The 22,101-nt window shown below is 40.2% G+C and overlaps 1 protein-coding gene across 1 annotated transcript in view; it reads left to right on the forward strand.

Annotated features, from left to right (window-relative positions):
* Positions 1 to 512: 512 nt before the first annotated feature.
* OLFM3 (olfactomedin 3) overlaps positions 513 to 22,101 on the forward strand; it is a 67,168-nt gene continuing 45,579 nt past the window's right edge. Inside the window, exon 1 of the mRNA XM_065655985.1 lies at positions 513 to 805. Coding sequence (XP_065512057.1) covers positions 737 to 805 — 69 coding nt within the window. The 5' untranslated portion in view covers positions 513 to 736. The remainder of the gene's footprint in view (positions 806 to 22,101) is intronic.

Genomic DNA, 22,101 nt, shown 5'->3' on the forward strand with positions numbered 1-22,101 from the left:
CTCTCCCTGCTGCGGCAGCCACAGCTCACACCAGCCCGCCCTTGCTGTCCCTCGGTGCTCCTCTGCCAGGCGCTCCTTCCAGGAGAGGCGCACCCCCCCGGGGCGGCAGCGGGCAGAGCGGTGCCCGGCTGCACGCTGCCCTGCGCGGGGGGAAGAGCCTCCGCCAGGCACCGCTGCGGGAATAAAGCAAGGTCTGGGTGAGGAGTCCGCAGAGCCGCCCCGTCAGCCGGGACACGGCGCTACAGCCGCGCTGCTCCCCAGCCTGCGGCTGCTGGTGCCCTTCAGCAGCTCGGCCCAGCTGAGCTCGGCTTGGCCAAGCTCGGCTTGGCCAAGCCCGGTCTCAGCAGCCCCGGCCGCTCCCCGCTAACGCTCCGCGGCTCCCCCGCGGCGGCGGTGATGTCACATCCGCCGCCGGCCCCCCGCGCCCGTCCAGCCGCGCTGCCGGCGCCGTCTCCCGGGCCCGAAGTTTGTCGGTGGGCTGGCCGGGGGCGGAGGGGAGGGGCGGGGGTGGGACGGGGCAGGGAGCCGCTCCGGCAGCACGGGCAGCGCCGGGCTCGCCCGCCCTCCCCGCGCCGAGGCTGCCCGCGGAATGAGCGTCCCCCGGGCGGCTGCCGCTGCCGCCTCCACTCGGGCTCCGGCGGGCGGGCAGAGAGTGCGGCTGCCGGCGCGGTCGCTGCAGCGGGAGCGGAGTGAATGACCGAGAGGAGCGGCGCGGAGAGGCAGCCCCGGAGTCAGGATGCGGGCGCTCGCCAACATCCTCAACCTCCTGCTGCTGTCCTTGCTGGCCGGCCTCGATCCGTCCCAGGTAGGAGCCGGCCGGGCGCTCCCGCAGACGGCGGGTTCGGCCGCCCGGCGGCTGCGGAGCAGGGCGTATGCGGTAGCGGGCGGCGCGGCTGGATCGCTCCGGGGAGAGGCGGGTGCGTGTCCTTGGTTGTGTGATCGGCCAGGAGGGAGAGTTGGTGGCGGAAACGGCTGTTCCGGGATTACGGGCTTCGCGGTGCGAGGCGGGGAAGCGCGGGCGCAGGCGGCCGGAGGGCCGAAGGGCGCGGGCCCGCGGCACCGGCGCGCAGAGCAGCCGCACCCCCGCACCCCCGGTCTCCCCACGACCCCCGGCAGAACCCCCCACACAAGTTCCGCACAAGAGGGGGCGGCGGGAGCGCGGGGCCGGGCGGTGCGGGGCCGGGCTCGGTCCAGCTCAGGCGGGCAGAGGCAGCAGCAGCGGCCGGGGACTGCACCGCGCTGGGCAGCGGCCGGGAGCCACAGCCTCCGTCTGGAAATAAATTCGCTCTAAGGGGAACCGGAGGCATCACGTGAAGACACCGATTTTAGTACTACAGCCGCGCTCCCAGCTGCTGCGGAGTTTTGTTATTTTCAAATGTGCGCTGGTTGCCAAAAGATCACAGCTGATACTGAACTAATGATAAAAGTAAACAGTATGTCTTAGCCCTGCAACCTGGCTTGTGACAGGGATTTTAGATTAAATAATTTAAAAAATCAGAATTGCACTATACCACTTAAGAGGAATGATGACAAAACTCCCTAGGCCTGCAGATGTCTGTATTGCTGCATCTCATAGACGAGAACTTGTCTCATTTGTCTTTTTGTCACATGCAATCTTCTGTGAGCATTTTTAAAAAGTAACGAGAGAGAAAACATTCTTGCAGTATTGCAGTCCATTACCAGCAGTAGTTCATACCATATTGCCACAATTTACATTGTATCCTGGTGAATGTCATTTTAATGATACCGTTTAGGTACCAAACAATCGTATGAGGCAACGGTTCAACTCTTCTGGCAGATTTTTTCCTTTAAAATAAAGGAATTAATCATATACATTTATCATATACAAATATGTTCTGAATTTCCAACAGTATGAAAGGGATGTTCCTCTTCAAAAATATAAAGATAGAACTTTAAAAGCAATTCAGTGGAAATCTGATTTATGGCTGCGGTATTCTGACCGCCTTTTAATCAGTAAGATACAGTGACAACTTAAAAAGGCAGGAGGTGGTACAGGATTAATAACATTACCTAAATAATTAATTATATGAATGTTATTAAATAGGAGCTATTTGAAAGTACCAGCTAGTGCTATGTCTGTAAGGAGGCTCATCAGGCAACACACAAGAGTTCCACATCTGTGTGAATAACAGCACATGCTCACATTATAATTACAGGCTTTCACACACTCATTTTTCTTTATTTTTCTATCTTCTGTTACACTTAACTAGATCTATTAAAGTTAAGAGACTTAAAGGGACTGTGTGAAAGCAGGAAAAGCAAAATTTGTGTCACTGTCTATCCAAAGAGAAGTAAAACCACTAATGAAGCAAACAAGCCTCAGCTGACAGAATTATTCTTTTAGTTCAGGTATCAGAGATAGGCCCCAAAATAACAGTGAGAAGAAATTCTCCATCTTACTTGTCTGTCACCATCCAGCACTACAAAGCAGGATGAGCCACTGGAATGAAATAGCATAAATTAACTTCTGAAACTTTGCTTCTAGCCCTTTTTGCTGTGGCATACTGTGCAGAGGGCATAAAAATGGCCTTTTATTCATCAGTCTGTGTGACATTTTCAGGGATATTAAAATGTTCATTGCAGGCTCTTTCAACTTTGTGAATGGGTCATGAGCCAGAAAGCTCAAAAGTCCTTAAGATTATATAAAAATAAGAGCCCTTAATAAAGAGCTATTAATAAATTGGGTTTTCAGAAATGAAAACATGAGATCGAATGGTTACTCAGATCCTTGGTTAAGACGCACATTAAGCACATAGAAGATGCCACATGGCAGGTAATAATTTAGTTTGTTGACTGTGAACAACAGATCTCATATCTGTGAAAAACAGTATATATAAACTGTTCATAATTTCTTTTAGAAAACAAGTACAAGTTGTGATTGAAATCTCACTCCAGAAATCGAAGTAGTGGCTCAGTTCTTTATCTTGCTTTATGCTAGATTGAAATGGAATAATAATTTCTGCCGTAGAGGTTGGAAAGCAAATATATCATATGAAATTAATTGTAGGAAACAAGAGGATGTTAAATTTGTTCTTCTCCAAAAAGAATTGTGCAATATGGTCACGGCTAGACAGACAACTTTTTACATGCCCTTGACACCCACAAACTGTTCAGCTTATGAAAATAAACCATCGTCAGACATTTCAAAGTATACATAATACATTCCTGTTCATGTCCTACATAATTAATAATCAAGTTATAACCTATTATACTGATCGACTACTTTAAAATAATGCCTGGGGAAAAAAAAGCAAGCTTTGATTTAGTACCAGGCCATCACAGACTCAAGACTGCTGTCCACAGCCACTCGTATTATGACGGGGTTTTTATGCCAAACTTACTAAGTTATTTACTGATTGTAAAGTGTTTAAGTATCGCCATCTTATGGTAAAATATGTAACAAATATATATTGTTTATTCTTAAATGTCTGGGACCTTAAGATTTTATTTCACTCACAGTAATTTATTGCCCATGATTTTTTTTTTTTCTAAACATGATATAGAATATTGACGAGCTCTAGAAATTCTTCTTTAATAAATGGAAGACAGCTCTCCACTGATTAATTTTAAACACTCTTAAAGCTAATTACAGAATATCAATTTTAAGAGACTAAATAAATATTATATCTGTTAATTTGATTCTAATTGTTCTCTGTATTTACATAGAAAAATACAATAAAATATAATTATTAATGACAATATATTTCAGTAAAGTTTTATTTCCAGCAGGGTGGGTAGATATTCAGCAGAAAGCCAGATATAGGGAAAGGACTCGGAATATAAAATTTTCCTTTCTCCCACCCTTAAGTGCAGTATCTTGAAAGAAGGAACTATTCAATATTACAAAATTTCTAAGAGTTCCTGCTAGATGGCATCTCTGTGCTGCTTTTCCACAAGCCTGGAGTTTTCCGTAATGACCTTCACAGTATGTAAAGTAGACTTCTTTTATGTGGGTTGCTTTTGCTGGACATCATTTGATAATCACAGTAGTATAACCAAGTGAGCATTTTAGAGTGTTGTAGTGCTGCTCCACATTGAAACCTGCTGAGCTTGATTTCTAAGTTCAGATGGCATTTTTTAAGTTTAATTTTGAAAATTTAAATAGATCTGAAAATTATGTTCATTATTCAATGCAGTTAATGCACTTCATGCCTTTAAGTTTTATAATGGCTGTATGTTCTACATTGGTTGGGTTTCAATTATTTGAATTTCCCAGAAATATGTTTCAGAAGAAGACTGGCAAGTACAACCCCAAAGAGAAGCTAAGTATAGTATCATTAAGGACAGTTACAGAAAGCAACTGTTGCCTGTATTCATTGCTTGGCATAATAGGATGCTTGGGAATATTAACATTAAAAAAAAAAGGCAAATTTGAAACCAGTCATCTATTTTTGAATGCTTTGCATTTTGCATTTTTGAATGCTTTGCATTTTGATCTTTGGAGTGGCTGTGTTTCTAGATTCCAAAAATCTACAATTTTCACACAGAGCCAGACTACACAACTATAGCCACCAAAATCTTCCTTTTTCACAGATTTCAAGAACTTGCCAGTAGGAAGAGTGTCGTACTTTAATGCTGCTTCGCAATACAAAGTCATTCATCCCTCTTGTGAGATTTTATAACAAGAATACTATGTACAAACAAAAGTTACCACAATACACTGTTTTTGTTGGAAATATGACTCGTCGTACTACTACAAAACACTGCAAAATTAAACGGAAATTTCATTAGCTACCTGGAAATTGATTTACCCTGTTTCCCACAGTATTAGTCAATATGAAAATCATATATAATCATTTGGCCTGCATGATTTAAGAATGCTCTAAATCACTAATTGCTGAACATGGCCAACTCTTGGTTGGCGTCTGCTCTCCCGTTTCTGAGCAACGTGATTCAGTAGCCACAAAAGAAGATGCTATTGCCATCAATATATCCTGGGCCCTCTCCCAGGTGTCATTCCAGTTATGTCTCTCTAGTAACTTCAGTCAATGGGTAAAGACCAGAGGCTGTTGATAGCACCACCGGTTCTTCCTGCAGTGGTCAATACAATGCGCCTTCTAACCTTTCAGTCCCGGCAGGGCGGGGAGGGGGGCGGGCGGGGAGAAAAGCTTCATCTATTTCCTATTCATCCACACTCAATGACACATCAACCATGTGTTAAGTAAAATCACAGAACAGTATTCACTACATCATTTTAAGTAACATATACGACTGATACTGGAAGAGACTCTGCAAAAACGTGCAGGAGTGACATCTGCATGACTGCTAACTCTGCTGGTGCTATCAGACACCACATGGTCTTTAACAGCTTTCTAAGACTGTTGATGCTGTGCGAAGAGACCTTTTTTCTTCCAGCTAAAACCAGATTCCTCTGTTGTTCACAACTAATATGATTACTACTTCTTTGAAAGCACTCATACACTGATTATATACATTATATACAATCTAAACAAAAATTTATATATGTATACACAGACACGTGCATACAAATACTAAGTAATTATTTTCTCACAGGAAACAATTATTTTCTCATTTTATGCATATTGCCTTCAGGTAACCAGGCTTCCACCTTTCTTCTATTATTTGGTCAAGTCGTAAGCCAATAAAGGAAGAACAATTCACAAAATACGTAAAGAAGAAAAAGCTAAAGCAGAGGAGGTGACTGTCAGGAACAGGAAATGCAGTATAACAGCTATTAAAACAACATCCAGCTCTAGCTCTGAAAATGGTGTTTGCAGTTGGCTACAGATTTAACACATTTATAAATTTCAAGTTCAAATCCATTAATTTCATAAGGGGCCCATTAAGAAATGAACAGGGAGTCCTCAGAGAGTCTCCAGTCTATTTTGGCCACTGAAATCCCTTTTTCAATATTGTAGGATGACAAAAATGCTTCAGAGCATCACTTAAGCATTCTTACTGGATCCTCTCTGAAAACCAGGTAAAATTCAAAAGCCTTGTGTAAATTTTTGCAGCAGTATTCTGGGAAGAGTCCTGTCAAAGGCCACCTTTAACAAGAACAGCCGTTCATCCTACTGCTTACCTTTACAAGGCAGGAGATTTCTTGTTTGAGATAAAACCTGGAGAAAGTGAGGACTTTGTGTGCCTGGATTTGAATACAGAATTCTTTTCATGAGGGAGAATTCAGGAATAAGTGGAAAACTTCTGTTACCTACAGAAATGAACTGAAAATTTCAGAAATTCTTGCATTTAAGCCTAAGTGGCATAAAAACAGAAAAAAAGAATGTAGCTTAGAATTCCAGACCAGATCTATTATTCACGTGTTTTTAAACCAAGATGTGTGGCACAACCACATGTTTCTATACATGTTAATCATTCCACCTAAGAACCCAGCCAGCAGAATTCTTAGTCTTCCAAGCCAATAACAGAAATACAATAGCAGTACATATAATTCTTAAAGATACTTTGAATGGTCTACAGAAAAAACATTCAAGTGTTAAACGTTTTTATGTGTTTCAAGAATTCTGAAACAAGATCAAAGAGCTTAAATTGTACTTGTTTTATATAAGGATACAGTGTGCACTACTTCCCACGTGGTCAGCTAAAAAGCGTGCACTTGGTGCACCTGCAGAACAGTTCACCTGATGTGACCTCACTTTTCAAAACCACACACACAACCAGCTCCAAATCTCCAAATCTGTACCTCTTCAGTATTCTTACTCACGTTTTTTTTTTTTCTTAATGCACTCACAGGGTGATCTCTTAAGAACTCTCAAAGTACACAGAATCAATCTTCGTGTACTTCATCCTGGCATTAATGATGTTTTTGCTGAGTTTGCTAAAAAGAAAAAAAATAGGGGATGAATATCTTAATCATTCCTTTATTCTGTCAGCTGGGAAATTTCCCTAACACTTGAAAAAAATTCATTTTCTAGAGGACACAATTCCTCCTACTTCAGTACTAAGTTATCTTTACCACCAATTCAGAAAATTGATTGTATTTGCTCTGGAACACATTGAATATTAACCAGAAAGGCCAGTGCATGTTATTCAATAAGAAAGAATATAAATGAAACAGAAGTGTAAAGGTAGCTGTTTTCTAGTGACAGCTGCATAGAACTCTAATTTAGAAATGGACAAAAAGTTTCAAGTTCGAGGATTCTAATGATGGCACATTATTATCTAGCTATCTGAAGGACACCCATCCACCACTGATGGCCACTTGATACCCTTCACTGAAAGAAAGGAGTTACCTTCATTTCAAGATGCAGGAATCGAACCTGAGTAGTTCAGTTAAGGGAGCGTTTGTCTCTGCTCATGAATTTAAGATTCATATTACAATGTTTGGCTGATGGTGAAGCTCAAGCAAAGACAATTCTGAGATTATTTCTTAATGTTGTGCACAGCACAATGTCAAGAAACGTAGCTGAAAAAAAAGGAGACTGAACTTGGACACAACATCTTATGTCACAGCATTGCTTCCAAGATTCAGTGACACTTCACTGCAAGCACAGACTACAGCTGTTTTATACAGTTTTTCATTAGTGACTCCAGTCTTAAAGGCAACTGAACTTCTATCAGCAGCATAATTTATCAGAACACTGGAAAGTATTTCAAAAACATTACTATTTTTGTTGTCACTGTTTTATTCCTGTCATTTAAGGTTTTTAAAGTCCAGGCTTGGTTTTGTTTGGAATTAGATAATTCATGTTTCTGCCTGAAAGAGACACCAGAATGCAAAATAGCAAGTCTCTTTGTATGGATCATCTTATCTCCATTTGTAAGACCTTCTCATTGGGTAGAGTAGTGAAAGATTTTTTTAATAAATAGGAAAATAACTTACATATCAGACAAAGAAAGTTAGTACCATTTGTCTAGCTAGCTCTATGTTGACTAAAACTAAATGATCTCTAGTCTTCATCTTTACTGGCCAGCTTCTACAAATAGTTTCCTAATACTGCCTCTTCTGACAATACAACTGATTCATATTAATGAACTAAATACGCTGCAAAATGTGCGTGCTTAGGGAAGCAAACTCAATGCAAAATGTTGGTGATGCAAGCAGTTAACATTGAGGAGGTAACTGTGTTCATGGATACAGGAGTATATGCAATAATTTACTTAAAGTTTCATGGTAGTATCACACATAGTATATACTTCTAATATATACTATTCTATGCCCTCTTCCACTTCATGACAGAGGTTTGCTCATCAGAAAAGCAAAAGAAACAACCAGGCACATTTTTTATAAGTTAGTAAACGATCATAAATTGGAGCCTGAGTTATAGCCAAAAGCAGGTTAAATAGGAAATACCAGGCCTATGGATATAGGATTTTGTAAGCTCTTAGCCAGCTGCTTCTGTATCTGTTTTTTCACAAGAAAGAAAAACATATTCTGTAATTATTCACAAAATAGGCTCTCCTATTTATTTAAAACTTTTTTCCTCAAGAGAAATTAAAGTAATTTTAATATTCTGACCCCTTCTGAGCCTTTCTCAGACTTCTAAATCACTTAACTAAAGCAGTCCCAGATAACACAAATTTAATTATTTCATCCTGCGTTCCCCTCAAGAACAGTCACCTGTCTGCTGCGCTGCCTTCTAACCAAATAAATTGTTGTAACTATGAATGCAGATTTAATATTTCTATTTATTTATTTCACTGAAAAGCATATATCAGTCAGCATAACAGCAGCTTTTGAAAGCAAGTAGCCCTCTTCACTCCTGTGGTTTTGGGAAAGAGTATTTACATCCTCCTGAAGCTGTAAAGTTGTTTATAAGGGGGGAGCCAGAATAATTGGAAAAGACTCACTCAGGTCAGAGAACTGCAGCTTCATAAACTCTCTTATTAAGTGCCAATCACAACACTGTGAGTAATATTATTCTTAAATTATTGGTGCATGTTATTAAAAAAACCCAAAGTTTTATAGAGATTTTCATGGCCCTCCTTTTTTAGAACCACTCCTTTAGGAAAATACTTCAAAATGTGTTTCAGTGTATCTCTTTCAAGGAGATAATTAAGAACTTAAATAATTTTCCATATATGACATTGTAGATGTTATTTGAGTTCGGACTTCAGTTTTAAAATTGGATTTACAGAAGTATGAACTTCAGTGCATTTAGAATACATTAATACCTCCGGTGACAGCAAATATTATTGATCTGAGATGTCATAAACACAAACCTGTCACATACTTGCCTACTCATATTAAATGGTGCTGTTCAGTCTCGGCTCATATTGTATAATCTCTTACATATTATTCTAACAAATATGCCTTCTTATAATAAGATTCTGTGCATTTTAAACATATGGTATTGAGAATTTTCCAAGAAAATGCATAGAAAAGTGTAGTAACACTGAGCTACTGTACTAAGTAACAAACAGTACGTAGAATAGAGGATGGTATGAAAAAAAATAGATACAGCTGCAGATATACACGTTCTCTGTTCTCAAAGCAAGTGTGTGACAGGGTTGAACGTATAATGAGATCTCAGATCAATATTATTCGCTGTCATCACAGGTATTGTTGGGCTCTTACATAAAGAATAGAGTTGCACGTCAGGCAGAGTAGCAAATGAGCATGTTACAACAAATACGCTTTTTCTGACACATAAGGTAGAGAACTTTGACTATTCAGTAATTCATATCTGCAGAAATCAACTACTGATTATGTCTAGTGTCTTACTATAAAAAAAGTCAGATAAGCTCAGACATCACAAAAGTCTACAACCATACTAAATAAGAAAAACCACAGATATTATGTAATATTCAAATTATTGCTTCAATAAAATAATTGTAGAAATGAATGACAAAGCGCTGGCTAATGAAATCAGAATTGCTAAATTCTTAGAAGAACTGTGGCCTCTTATTTATAATATGTCCTGCACATATTTTACTCAGAATGACAATGAATTGGAAGCTTTTTGGAAATAACTTATTCAGAGAAAAGGTTTCCGCAAAGCAAATTTAAGCCTGAAAGTTACTTCTGTCGCCTCGACTTAGCCAAGGAATTATTTTAAAATCTATGTTTCAAAGAATGTCCAAAATGGTGGTTGTTTTCTTCAAGGTAAAATTACATTTCCTGTGAGATCACCATCATTCAACAGATTATTTTCTTTTCAGTTAGTCTAATACACTCAGTGATTTACTTTTTAAATCAGTAGCTATTTTTCAGATATACAAAAAGCCTTGTTCAAGGTGTCAGTTATAATGTTATATTCATTTTATTCAGCCTGGACATAATTTCTATTCTGACAACTGATTCATCTTGGACAGCAGTTACTTAACGTACTTTCAGGAATTAATTTACTAAGAGGAGTAAAGGGCTGTGCAGACTTCCTCCACTATTGGTCTCAGTGCATTCCCAGGATCTGTTCTATGCCCCTGGCTCCCCAGCCAGGATGTCTTCATGGCTACAGTACAGTAAAATCTGCCAAAATCAGAACCTTAAATAACTCTTTTGGAGGTTACACCTCCTGGTAATTATTTCAAGACACGCATATATAAAAATTAAATTAAATTAAAAACCAACACACACAAAAACCCAGCACCACCATTGAAATGTAGTGTAATTAAAACATAGTACTTGGTAGTTGCTCTTTCACAGCAAATGAATCCTTAAATAGCTGACAAAAATCTTGTCCAGAATTCCTTAATAGTCTGAAGCTGGTATATACAAAACAGGCTATGAAACTTTATAATCAGTGGAATCAGAGACCTTTGGAGGTCATCAGGTTCCCACCTCCAGCATTTCTTAGCCCCTCTGAACAGCAGCTCTGACCTTCGGCTATTTCCCCAAATTTGGTGTCATTCTGCTCCATTATCCTGAAGACGTCAAGCAGTGCCAGCCCCCCAGCAATGCCCCTCACCAGCAGCTGCAGGTCAGACTTCAAACCACTGCCCTTTACCAGTCCAAACATTTTCTGCCTGCCTTGTAATCCACCCCCAGTGTGCCTACAGCAGGGATGCTGCAGGGTACCCTGTCAAAAGGCTCAGGATGTGACATCCCCTGCTTGTGGCTCAGGTAATCTGAGGTAATTCGTGATTTGTTTCTGTTCCTAGTTTTCAATCAGGCTCTGTTGGGTATGGTTAAAGTCCATTCCTAGAGGAAAAATAGTTTTATCCAGTGTATACAAAGAGTAATTGTGAGCTCATATAATTGTCTTTTGGCATTTACTTTCATCAGATCCTAAAAAAAAAAAAAAAAATCAGTAAATACTGAACTCTTCATAAACAATGTTATCATTAATAACAGTTTCCAATTGAGTGATTGTCATAACAGGATCTTATTATTTGTTTTCTTCTCTTTTTTACTGGAAGAGAAGATACTGATTTTTCCAACATCACAGTTCTTATTTTAAAGCCATTAAGACTGAATTTGTATTTCTCAAATTTTTCAGCAGCAAACTAAAGCCTACAAGTATAGACTTGAGTGAAGTTCTTGGATTGGCCAATTCAGAATGATTGGAAAATTATTTTGTTAGTGAGATACTGAGGTATCTCCTGGGCATTTTTTTTTCCTATGCAAGATGCAGAAATGTTGTACAGTATACTGTGATCCATTTTCTTTGCCACTTTGTCCACAACAACTCTTAGTTAACTAACAGCCATGACTCTTAGTTACACTGAACTCTACCTAATGACAGTGGGTTTTTATTCACTTTTATATTTGAGAAATAATTATTTATTGGTATAAATCTCTCCATTTTAGACCCAGGATATAATATCCTTGCCCACTTGCACTACAACTACTAGTACTTCTCAGTCTGTCCCCTTTCTAAATAAATTTATTCTGGTACTTATTCTCCCAGTGCTCTAATAGATTTTTCAGCAACTCTTCTGTCCTCACTGTTTATTCTGCTTACTCCTTTTTGAAGTATTCTGAGAGAAACTCACTAGAGTTTTTGAGATACGCATTACATCACATAGGGAGAATCTGTCATATCTTTGTCCTAAATGTATCTCTGGTCAATATGGAGGACACCTGGTTCATGGGTAGGTTTGTTCTCTGACTTGCAGCACTAGTCAGTCCTGTTTGCATGTATCCTAAAACCAGCTCAAGATACAAAGATTGCCACTGACCTGTTTTCCATCCTGTCTCTGCATACTTCACAATTATCAAAACATTAAAAACACACGTTAACAATCTCCCATGAGAATCAGCTTTAGCTACAAGCAAAGAATATGGTCGGCTGCATTTTTGTCTTTTCAAAGCCTCATGTTCGCCCCTGACTCTTTAACCTAAAGGCCAATCCTACTTCTGCCTCTGCCCGCCACCTAACAGGCAGGAATTCACTGACTCCCAGACACCTCCTCGGTCTCCAACACAAATTTTGCAAGTGCTCTTGCTTTTCTTTCTCTTTGTGATTAATATGTTTATATGAAAATGATATGGACATTACTGTTTAACAAGCTCAACAGTACATGTGTTAGTAACACATGCAAGTAAATTAGATATGCAAAAAATACAGTGGTAAGGCACACGAGAAGCTATATTCCATACTACGTCACACAAAAATTTAAGTTTCCAGTCCTATGGAAGTCCTTCCTGGCCCAGGAAACTATACTGAAACCAGAAGCAAAGACGACGAGGAGTTCCTCTAAGGTAGGAAGGCGTATAAATAGTGAGCTATCTTTACCCCTCTACTGAATTTGTACATAAAACTTCTCAAGTTAGGTATGCACCACATATTTCTACATTCTGTCATATTACAAGTTCACTTACAACATTGAAAAATCTGTCAGTTGTAGCTGTCACAAGGTTAAATAGGTGATTTGCATTCTAATCCTTTTCAATAAGAAGTTTATAAAAATAATTTACTGACCTTCTGCTATACTGGTCCTGCAGACACTGCTAAAATAAATACTTGTGTATTAGCAGATGGTATAGCAATACATTCTGCCTCGTTGCCTTCCACACCTCCTGCTGTGATCAGCAATCTATACAGCACAATTCAAGGAGTTCAGATTTCAGTGCTGTAGTCATCGTCTTTGGCTGATCTTTCTTTGCCCTCCAGACACAGAATCACAGAATCACAGAATGTTAGGGATTGGAAGGGACCTCGAAAGATCATCTAGTCCAATCCCCCTGCCGGAGCAGGAACACCTAGGTGAGGTTACACAGGAAGGCGTCCAGGCGGGTTTTGAATGTCTCCAGAGAAGGAGAATCCACAACCTCCCTGGGCAGCGTGTTCCAGTGTTCCGTCACCCTCACTGTGAAGAAGTTTCTTCTCAAATTTAAGTGGAACCTCTTGTGTTCCAGCTTGAACCCATTATCCCTTGTCTTACTGTTGGTTGTCACCGAGAAGAGCCTGGCTCCATCCTCGTGACACCCACCCTTTATATATTTATAAACATTGATGAGGTCACCCCTCAGTCTCCTCTTCTCCAAGCTAAAGAGACCCAGCTCCCTCAGCCTTTCCTCATAAGGGAGATGCTCCACTCCCTTAATCATCTTTGTGGCCCTGCGCTGGACTCTCTCCAGCAGTTCCCTGTCCTTCTTGAACTGAGGGGCCCAGAACTGGACACAATATTCCAGATGAGGTCTCACCAGGGCAGAGTAGAGGGGAAGGAGAACCTCTCTCGACCTACTAACCACCCCCCTTCTAATACACCCCAGGATGCCATTGGCCTTCTTGGCCACAAGGGCCCAGTGCTGGCTCATGGTCATCCTGCTGTCCACCAGGACCCCCAGGTCCCTTGCCCCTACACTGCTCTCTAATAGGTCATTCCCCAACCTGTACTGGAACCTGGGGTTGTTCCTGCCCAGATGCAAGACTCTACATTTTCCCTTGTTATATTTCATTAAATTTTTCCCCGCCCAACTCTCCAGCCTATCCAGATCTCGCTGGATGGCAGCACAGCCTTCTGGCGTGTCAGCCACTCCTCCCAGCTTGGTGTCATCAGCAAACTTGCTGATAGTACACTCAATTCCCTCATCCAAGTCATTGATGAATATATTGAACAGTATTGGTCCCAGAACTGACCCTTGAGACACTCCACTAGATACAGGCCTCCAACCAGACTCTGCCCCATTGACCACGACTCTCTGGCTTCTCTCCTTCAGCCAGTTTGCAGTCCACCTCACTACCCGATCGTCCAGTCCACACTTCCTCAGTTTTGCCGTGAGGATGCTGTGGGAGACGGTGTCAAATGCTTTGCTGAAGTCAAGGTAGACCACATCCACTGCTCTGCCATCGTCAATCCACCTTGTTACGTCTTCATAAAAGGCTATGAGGTTGGTCAAACACGACTTCCCCTTGGTGAAGCCATGTTGACTGTCCCTGATGACCCTCTTATCCTTGATATGTCTTAAGATGGCACCAAGGATAAGGTGTTCCATCACTTTCCCAGGGATGGAGGTGAGGCTGACCGGTCTATAGTTGCCCGGGTCCTCCTTCTTGCCCTTTTTGAAGACCGGAGTGACATTTGCTTTCCTGCAGTTCTCAGGCACCTCTCCTGTTTCCCAAGACTTGGCAAAGATGATGGAGAGCGGTCCAGCAATGACTTCAGCCAGCTCCCTCAGCACCCGCGGGTGCATCCCATCTGGACCCATGGATTTATGGATGTCCAGATTGCTTAACTGGTCCCTAACCCAGTCCTCATCAACTGAGGCAAACTCCTCCATTGCCCTGCCTTCCTCTGGGGCCTCAGGGGTACGGGGCTCCTCAGGACAGCCTCTGGCAGAGTAGACAGAGACAAAGAAGGCATTCAGTAATTCTGCCTTCTCTGTATCTTCTGTCACCAGGGCACCCACCCCGTTCATCAGTGGGCCTACATTGCCTCTGGTGTTAGTTTTATCTGCCATGTATTTGAAGAACCTCTTCCTGTTGTCCTTGACCCCTCTTGCCAGGTTTAACTCTAAGGAGGCCTTAGCTTTCCTAGTTGCCTCCCTGCATCCTCTGACAACAGCCTTATATTCTTCCCAAGTGGCCAGCCCCTCCTTCCATGATTTGTAAACCCTCCTCTTCCACTTGAGTTTGCCCAGCAGTTCCCTGTTTAACCACGCAGGTCTCCTGGCTCCCCTCCTTGACTTCCTGCGCGTCGGGATGCACTGATCTTGACAAGACATATGAAAGACATACATCTTGACAAGACATATGAAAGACTATGAAAGACATACTTTCTCATAAAACCACATCCATATTCTGTTAAAGTTCAAGTCAGTGAATCTGAATATCTTCAGCACAGTGACAGAGTAAAATCAGTGTGTCCAGAGTTCCACCCATTTGCCGTACAGTCACATATAGGACCCCAGCGGCTTTAAACGGTTGCTCTTGTCCCTATCTAGAGTGAACGTTGCTATTGCAATTCTCTGAGATCTTCAGGGTTTCTTTCAATTTAAACAGCTTTTAGATATTTCTTGGCACCACAACTGGAACATTTATTCAGGTGTCTCTCACAAAGTAACTTAATATTTAAGTCATTTTGGTTAGTGCTGGTCCAATGCATTTGAATCAGGAGAAGTACTAGAAATTGCAAAATACAAAGACCGCCTTACTACATCGTTTTTATCATAAACTCTTCGAAGTTTCACAAAATCTATCTTTGCTGTAAAAGCAAATTTCAGCATCCAGAAAAAAAAAATTAAAACTAGATTTACAGTAGTTTATGCTCCCCATGATTATTTTCCCAGGTCTAACTTTTGCTGAAGTGTTACAGATTTATTATCGATTGTCGTGATCTGAGACAGAAAACAGTTGTTTTGGAGAGACAAGAGGCTTTTTACAGAGAAATGCTCATGAAAGAATAACATCACAAATTCTGTTTAGAAAAGCTAACTATTAGCCTATGAATTGTGGCTCTTTGTAAGACTGCGATTTATTATCAAAAAAGCAATGGCATAAACGCTGACCCTTTCTCTGATAATGGCTAAATGTTTATTTAAGGAAAATAAGATCTCTATCTCATTTTACATTATGCACTCTATGCCACCCATCTTTTTCATAATCTCTCATTTCCAAAGGCAAGTTATCTTTATTATTTCTAATGTTGATTTCCTGCTCATTTATGAAACATGTTTAATTCACTATATCTATTTTTATTGATTTAAAGAGACAGCCTCTATTTTAAATAATCATTTCTTAGAAAATTATTTCTATTGAGGGATGTGAAGGATTAAGGACTAAGGACAGAGGAAGTGGCTGGTTTCTTTTGGTTTTATAACCTTTCTGTAAATTAAACTTTGAGCATTTGCACCAGTCCTTTCAGTAAGAAGTCCACTATGGGAAACACACACTTCAGAAGTGCAGCATCCTCCTTTGTGTCCACTGTGTTTGCTTTGGTGTAAAACACTGCTGGACAATAAATGATGCTCAGAAGAGCAGCAATGTTCTGTCCTTTGTTTCAAGCAGCGAAATACAACTTCAACCTGGGGACATACATACTTGTTCTCCTCCTCTTTGTCAATGAAAAAGAGGATGCATTTGAAGCAAATTTTGAATGGAAGTATTGACTGAATCAGTGACCTCAGAATGTCCCGTTTATTGAGACCATGGTGGTTATCTTTTTCAAATATTAAGCACTCCCTTCTCTAAGGTGGTCTTTCTCACCTCAAGGACACAACAATGAAAAACTGTATTAGCTGAAATACACAATCATCATTAAGAAGTATTTCATGAAGCAATAACTTTGCTTTTGTGAGTGCTACCAGGGACTAGATTGTGGAATTTTGGAGTGTGCAGAGAAGTACAATTCCTCCTCCCCAAACACCTGTAACTTATACTGCAGTCAGCGGTTGCTTTCCCCCCATTCTTCCTCCGGCGCTGAGCATCCAGCTCCAGAAAGCAGCACAAGAGGAAGGACACAAACGCTACTCGTCTGCTCTTCCATCTCCTCCAGCGTTGTCTCTGTGTGGAGGGATGCACAGGCAGATCTATTCCTCTACTTGTCAGACTAGACAATGACATTACCCCTGATGGACAGGATGCAGAAGGAGAGAGGAGGCATGTGTTGGCTTAATTTGTGTTTCCCCTGGCCTGAAGGAGAAGTGAAGAGATACTCTTCTTTGGAGATCTGAACACTTCCTGAAGACAGAATGACAATGGCTTTCCTGATGTCTCTGATAAGGCCAATGTACAAGAAATCACCAGGCAATACTGAGAGCCTTGAATTTTCGAATTTTTTTTTGAGAAAATGAAAGCAAAGGGATTTTGATACAATACTGGCAGTACCTGTAGTATTCAAATTTGCCCAGTTCTAGATTTGTCAAGTGAGAAAGCTACACTAATGGCTATGGTTCACTGCTGTTGTTCATGGAGAAGAAAAATTTACCCAGATGCTACTGGCATTCATATTGCATACACTGTTCTCTGTCAGGCATTGAATAAATTGCTCTTGTCTATAGCTCTCTCCTATTTTGAAACACCACAGAAATTAAATAAGGTTAAGACTGGTCATTGAGTCCATCTCTGCACAAGGGACATGACGAATTCATGCTTTCTCAAACAGTTCCACAAATCACTTTCTAAATGGATGGTAACAGTGATGGTAGTTACTGAACAAAAATCCTGATAAGCCCTAATCACCTATTTCTGTTAAACAGAAACAAGGTTGCAATCTTTCCTCCTTTGGAATTTTTCTGAAACAAGATATTGTCTAACGCTTGCTTTCCCCTTCTCATTAGTATTCTTGGACATATGCTATTTGTATTTTGTGATTTTCCGGTTTTAATAGCCTCTAACATTTAAGAACAACTGATGTTATAATTTCACTTCCTAATTATTCTGGACCCTTACCTCCATAAAGTAATCTTTTAGCATTTTTTTTCCATGTTAAAATATCACTCTTCTCTCATCCATTGTCATAAATTTCCATTGCAGTTCTAAAGACTTACTGTATCATGTCATCATTAGTTTCCCAAACGTTTGCAATTTTTAAGTAAACCAGTAAATATCTTTCTTTTCTAATATTTTTGCTTCCTCTGTGGAAAATGTGCTATTGTTAGCTAATTTCATACCAAAGGCCTTAGGCTTCTCCTTTCTTCTCCCTCCAAAACACTAATTATTCTGTACTGGCGCACTCCTTGTTTGCGATCTTGGAATGCTTTCTCACATGTTCCTCTCAGAGCCCCTGAACTGCTGGGCATTTGCTTTTGCCGTGTTCAGTTGTCTTTAGAGGACAGTTTCTTTTTCCATGGACCTTTTTGAAATTTTTCAGTTTTGAGAGATTCTTTAGAGCAGGGGTGTCAAACTCATTTTCACCAGGGGCCACATCAGCCTCGTGGTTACCTTCAAAGGGGCAAATGTAATTTTAGGACTGTATAGATGTAACTACTCCTACATTTGTAGAGTTTTGCTAAGTTTTGACAGATTCCTCCAGTCTCCTCCATATCACTTCATATGCCGAATTTTGTTATTTCTATTATTTTTTAATAATAACTGAAACCAAATCCTCTGTGCTACAAATAAGTGCATTTCAAGCCAACTGTTAACCTAAACATCCCAAGATTACAAGAATGCACATGATTATGGTTCATACACCATATATATATATATGATTTTACTTAAAAGTCCGTAACAGACAGATCTAGTAACTTGTTCACTGGACTGGAAAGACTTTCAGCGATCCTTCCAAGGGCATATATCCAAATTCTGGAACAGTTACTCCAATTAGTATCAGTTTAACTAAAATGCTTTATGACAGGCATTGGGGAAAGAAGAAGAAAAAAGAAAACAAACAAACAAACCAACCAACCCCACAAACCAAAACAAACAAACAAACCAACCAAAAAAACCCACCACACCACACTGCCTAAAGGTATCCTTTTTTTATAAATTGGTTGTTTAGGAGAGGCCGTTTTTTAACACAAGTCTGCTTAAACAAAGCGTTGACTGCAGCAAGGGGAAATAATGATCAGCTTACCTACCACCATCAATTTAAAAACACAAGCTTAAGAAATATCTTAAATAATATACTAGGTTATTTTAAGTTAAAAAGAAAAAAATTATCCAGTCAATTCACATCTGGAGATCAGGCCTATTATTTCAGAGTCTCTGCTTTTTCTGCTGAACTCTTCTTTGAATTCAGAGCATTTTAAAATTGGCATCATCCTCTGACAGGATGACAGACATCTTTACACTAAACAGAGCGCATCCTCTCCATTTCCAGTCAATAAGGCTTTGCACTTCTGTTTTCATTAGGACCAATGTGCTCAGACCTACAATCACTGATGCCGGGTAAATTCTCGCCCAACAAAATGACAAGGTTGATTCCACAGTATAGCAAGTGCTATGGTGTCTATTCGTTACCAGACTCTACTTGAAGATCAACTTCCTTGAAAAGTAACTGGCTGAAAGACCAAAGATAATACTGGAAGTAGTGGGAACTTCGGAATAAACCCTTAATGCCTAACAGTGAGTACCAGCTAAGCCATGGCTGACTTCTACAAGTGACCTCTAAATCCAATTCAAAGCTCCATTCTAGACCATCGTGGCTGTTTCCCTGGAAGCATGCCAGAGGAAAACCTTCCAGCAAACCACCCTACAGGCATGGACCCAGTTGCAGTATGGACATTCCCATCACCAGGCAGCTTAGGTGTGGCCCAGAGGGAACCATACAGGCTTAGGAACAACTGCAGATATAGATATAGATATTGCTGGCTTGTACTCTTTTTTTGAGAGAGAGCCAAGCACATCATGAGTTTCACTGGGCCTTTCTTCTCCTTAATTTTTTGCACCAATGATTCTGAAGTGAGAACCAGCATGATGGGTATAGTTTCTGGTACATTTCCCTTACAAAATCTGTTTTCTACAAGTGAAACATCTCTTGGTGACAGTCTGTCTCTAGACTGAGCAGTAGATACATGCTAGGGCACATCTAGAGGCTTGACTTGTTCATTGTCAAGTCAGGGTCAGTGGGCACCAGGACTTCTTTGCAGCTCTCCTCCTTGGATTTGTCACCCACTGAAACCAAAGTATGGGGGAAGCTGATTAGATGCCCATAATTAGACTTATGTGGGCTTACAGCCAAAGCCTGTACCCAGAGCTGATACCTTGGAAGCACTCTCAAGAGCACAAACGTAGAAGGTCAGAGTTGAGCAGATAAGTGTGTCCAAATACTTTTTTTGCTACTTTAGTTGTCACATGGCACAAACCCTGTTCCTTCTGAATTGTGTTCTTTGTAACAATGCATGGATTATAAATGTTGAATGCAAGACATATCGTCCTTATTGGATAAAATACAAAATCAATCTCAAATGAACAGACTGATATCATGATAACTTGTGATGGGAAGAAGGATGGCAGTAACAGGGACTTCGCAGAATGTGCTAAATAGTGGGCACAGCATGAAAAATGCACTAGGTACTCTGAGAAGTGGAAAGAACAGGCTTAGGGAAGACAGGAAACACCAATGATATGATGAGATCAAAATCAATAATTCTACTGGGAATACCCTGGAAACACTGAAAACGGAAAGAACTGAAAAAACATGATAATGTTTTGAGGACTATTTTGCCTTTCATAAAGGTAATGACCTATTAACAAATGAGCATATTAAAAATCAGACTAACAGTACCAAAGTAGATTGTGAGTGGAATGTATTTCATTAAAAAGTACACTGCTGTTTGCCTAAAGCAAGCCCTACAGCTATACCTCCCTCTGCCTTCCACCAAGGAAAAAACCAAGAGATCTCCAAAGAAAAAGTAATGGCCACAGCAGCAAAGCCAGGTTCATTTCTCACGTGCAACATCAATCAGTTGTGGGTCAGAACACCACCACACCTGTGACCAGGTCAGCAGGCATATACCCATCAAAGATTGTCTCTTACTGGACAAGTACATCAGTGCAAACTGCCTATGAAGAAAACAAGGATGAAAAAGATTAAATAATTCAATATTTTTCTTTCCTAATGTACTGTCCTCTGTAGACAGGAAAGAAAATAGCAACAAAATCTTCCACAAATAGCCATTCTAATTTTAAACAAATGTACATAAAAAAAATTTTGTACTCCTTTTCTAGCAAGCAAAATTGCTGACAGAGGAGAGTCTTAGGTGAATACTGTAATATATTTTTGAGTATGAGCCCATAATTTGTACTGGCATTTGTAAAGGATAACAAATTTTGTCTACTCATTTAAGAAATACCAATATATTTTAAGGCTTATCAACTCAAAAGGAGCTCCAATTTTAGCATCCTGGTTTGTGGATTATTCATAAAATAGCTACACTCCAGGAACTATTTATAGAAATGTTGCTGAAAATAGTACTCTGCCTTTAGACAGATTCTAGTAAACATGAAGCTAATTTTGTTAAGTTGTTTAGATCACATTATCTGCTTAGTCTTATTACTGAGGATAAAGTGTAGTCCATTTTTAAGTATGCGATGGAGCTCTCAGCACTTTTCAGAAGAGTATGACAGAGCCCAGCACATTCCACTGCTGCAATTTTTTTTCCCAGTTCTTCATACTCAGATTCAGTCCCTACTGTTCTTTATAACAAAAGCACCCAGAGTTAAGTAATGCTTACAAATGCAATGTCTGTTTTCCTGAGTACTGGGGAGAAGAAATATATGCTTCTGTTGTACATTCCAAAAGGTAATTCCATACAATTATGAAAAATTAGAGAAAGTAGGCAAAGGATCTCTGACTTATTGTATAGATCCAAATAAAAAAAAGGAAGGAAAGCACTCAGTCACTGAAGCCTTACAGAAGAATATTAAGTACTATTCTGGGCAGGGAGGAGTGAAAGACTGAGAGATGATTGATTTTCATTCAATATATGCCTGAGAAACACATCAGAAAGCAAACAAAACAAGGAGTAAGCTACTATATATTTGAAACAGAATCCTACATGAAGTGCTTTACAGCTGTTCCCAGGTTTTATCACTCTTTAGCGAGCCATTGGTCTCAAGTAGTTTGCAACAAAAAAGCTCTTTCCTACTAGTTTTATAGTTTCTTACAAGGTATTTTACTAGATTTTGAAGTAATTTATTCGTATCTTAAAATAATGAGCACAATAACATAAATGCATTTTAAAGGATAAGGGAGAAAATCACATGCTTGCATTTTTACATAATTTTTGAGTTTTATTTGTTTTTTCATATTTTCAGTTTTATTTGTTTTTCCTACTACAAACATATAGATCTTTGCAAGATGGGTCTGTATAAATAGATTGACGGATAC

This window comes from Caloenas nicobarica, chromosome Z, assembly GCF_036013445.1.
Source record: "Caloenas nicobarica isolate bCalNic1 chromosome Z, bCalNic1.hap1, whole genome shotgun sequence".
Classification (NCBI taxonomy): domain Eukaryota; kingdom Metazoa; phylum Chordata; class Aves; order Columbiformes; family Columbidae; genus Caloenas; species Caloenas nicobarica.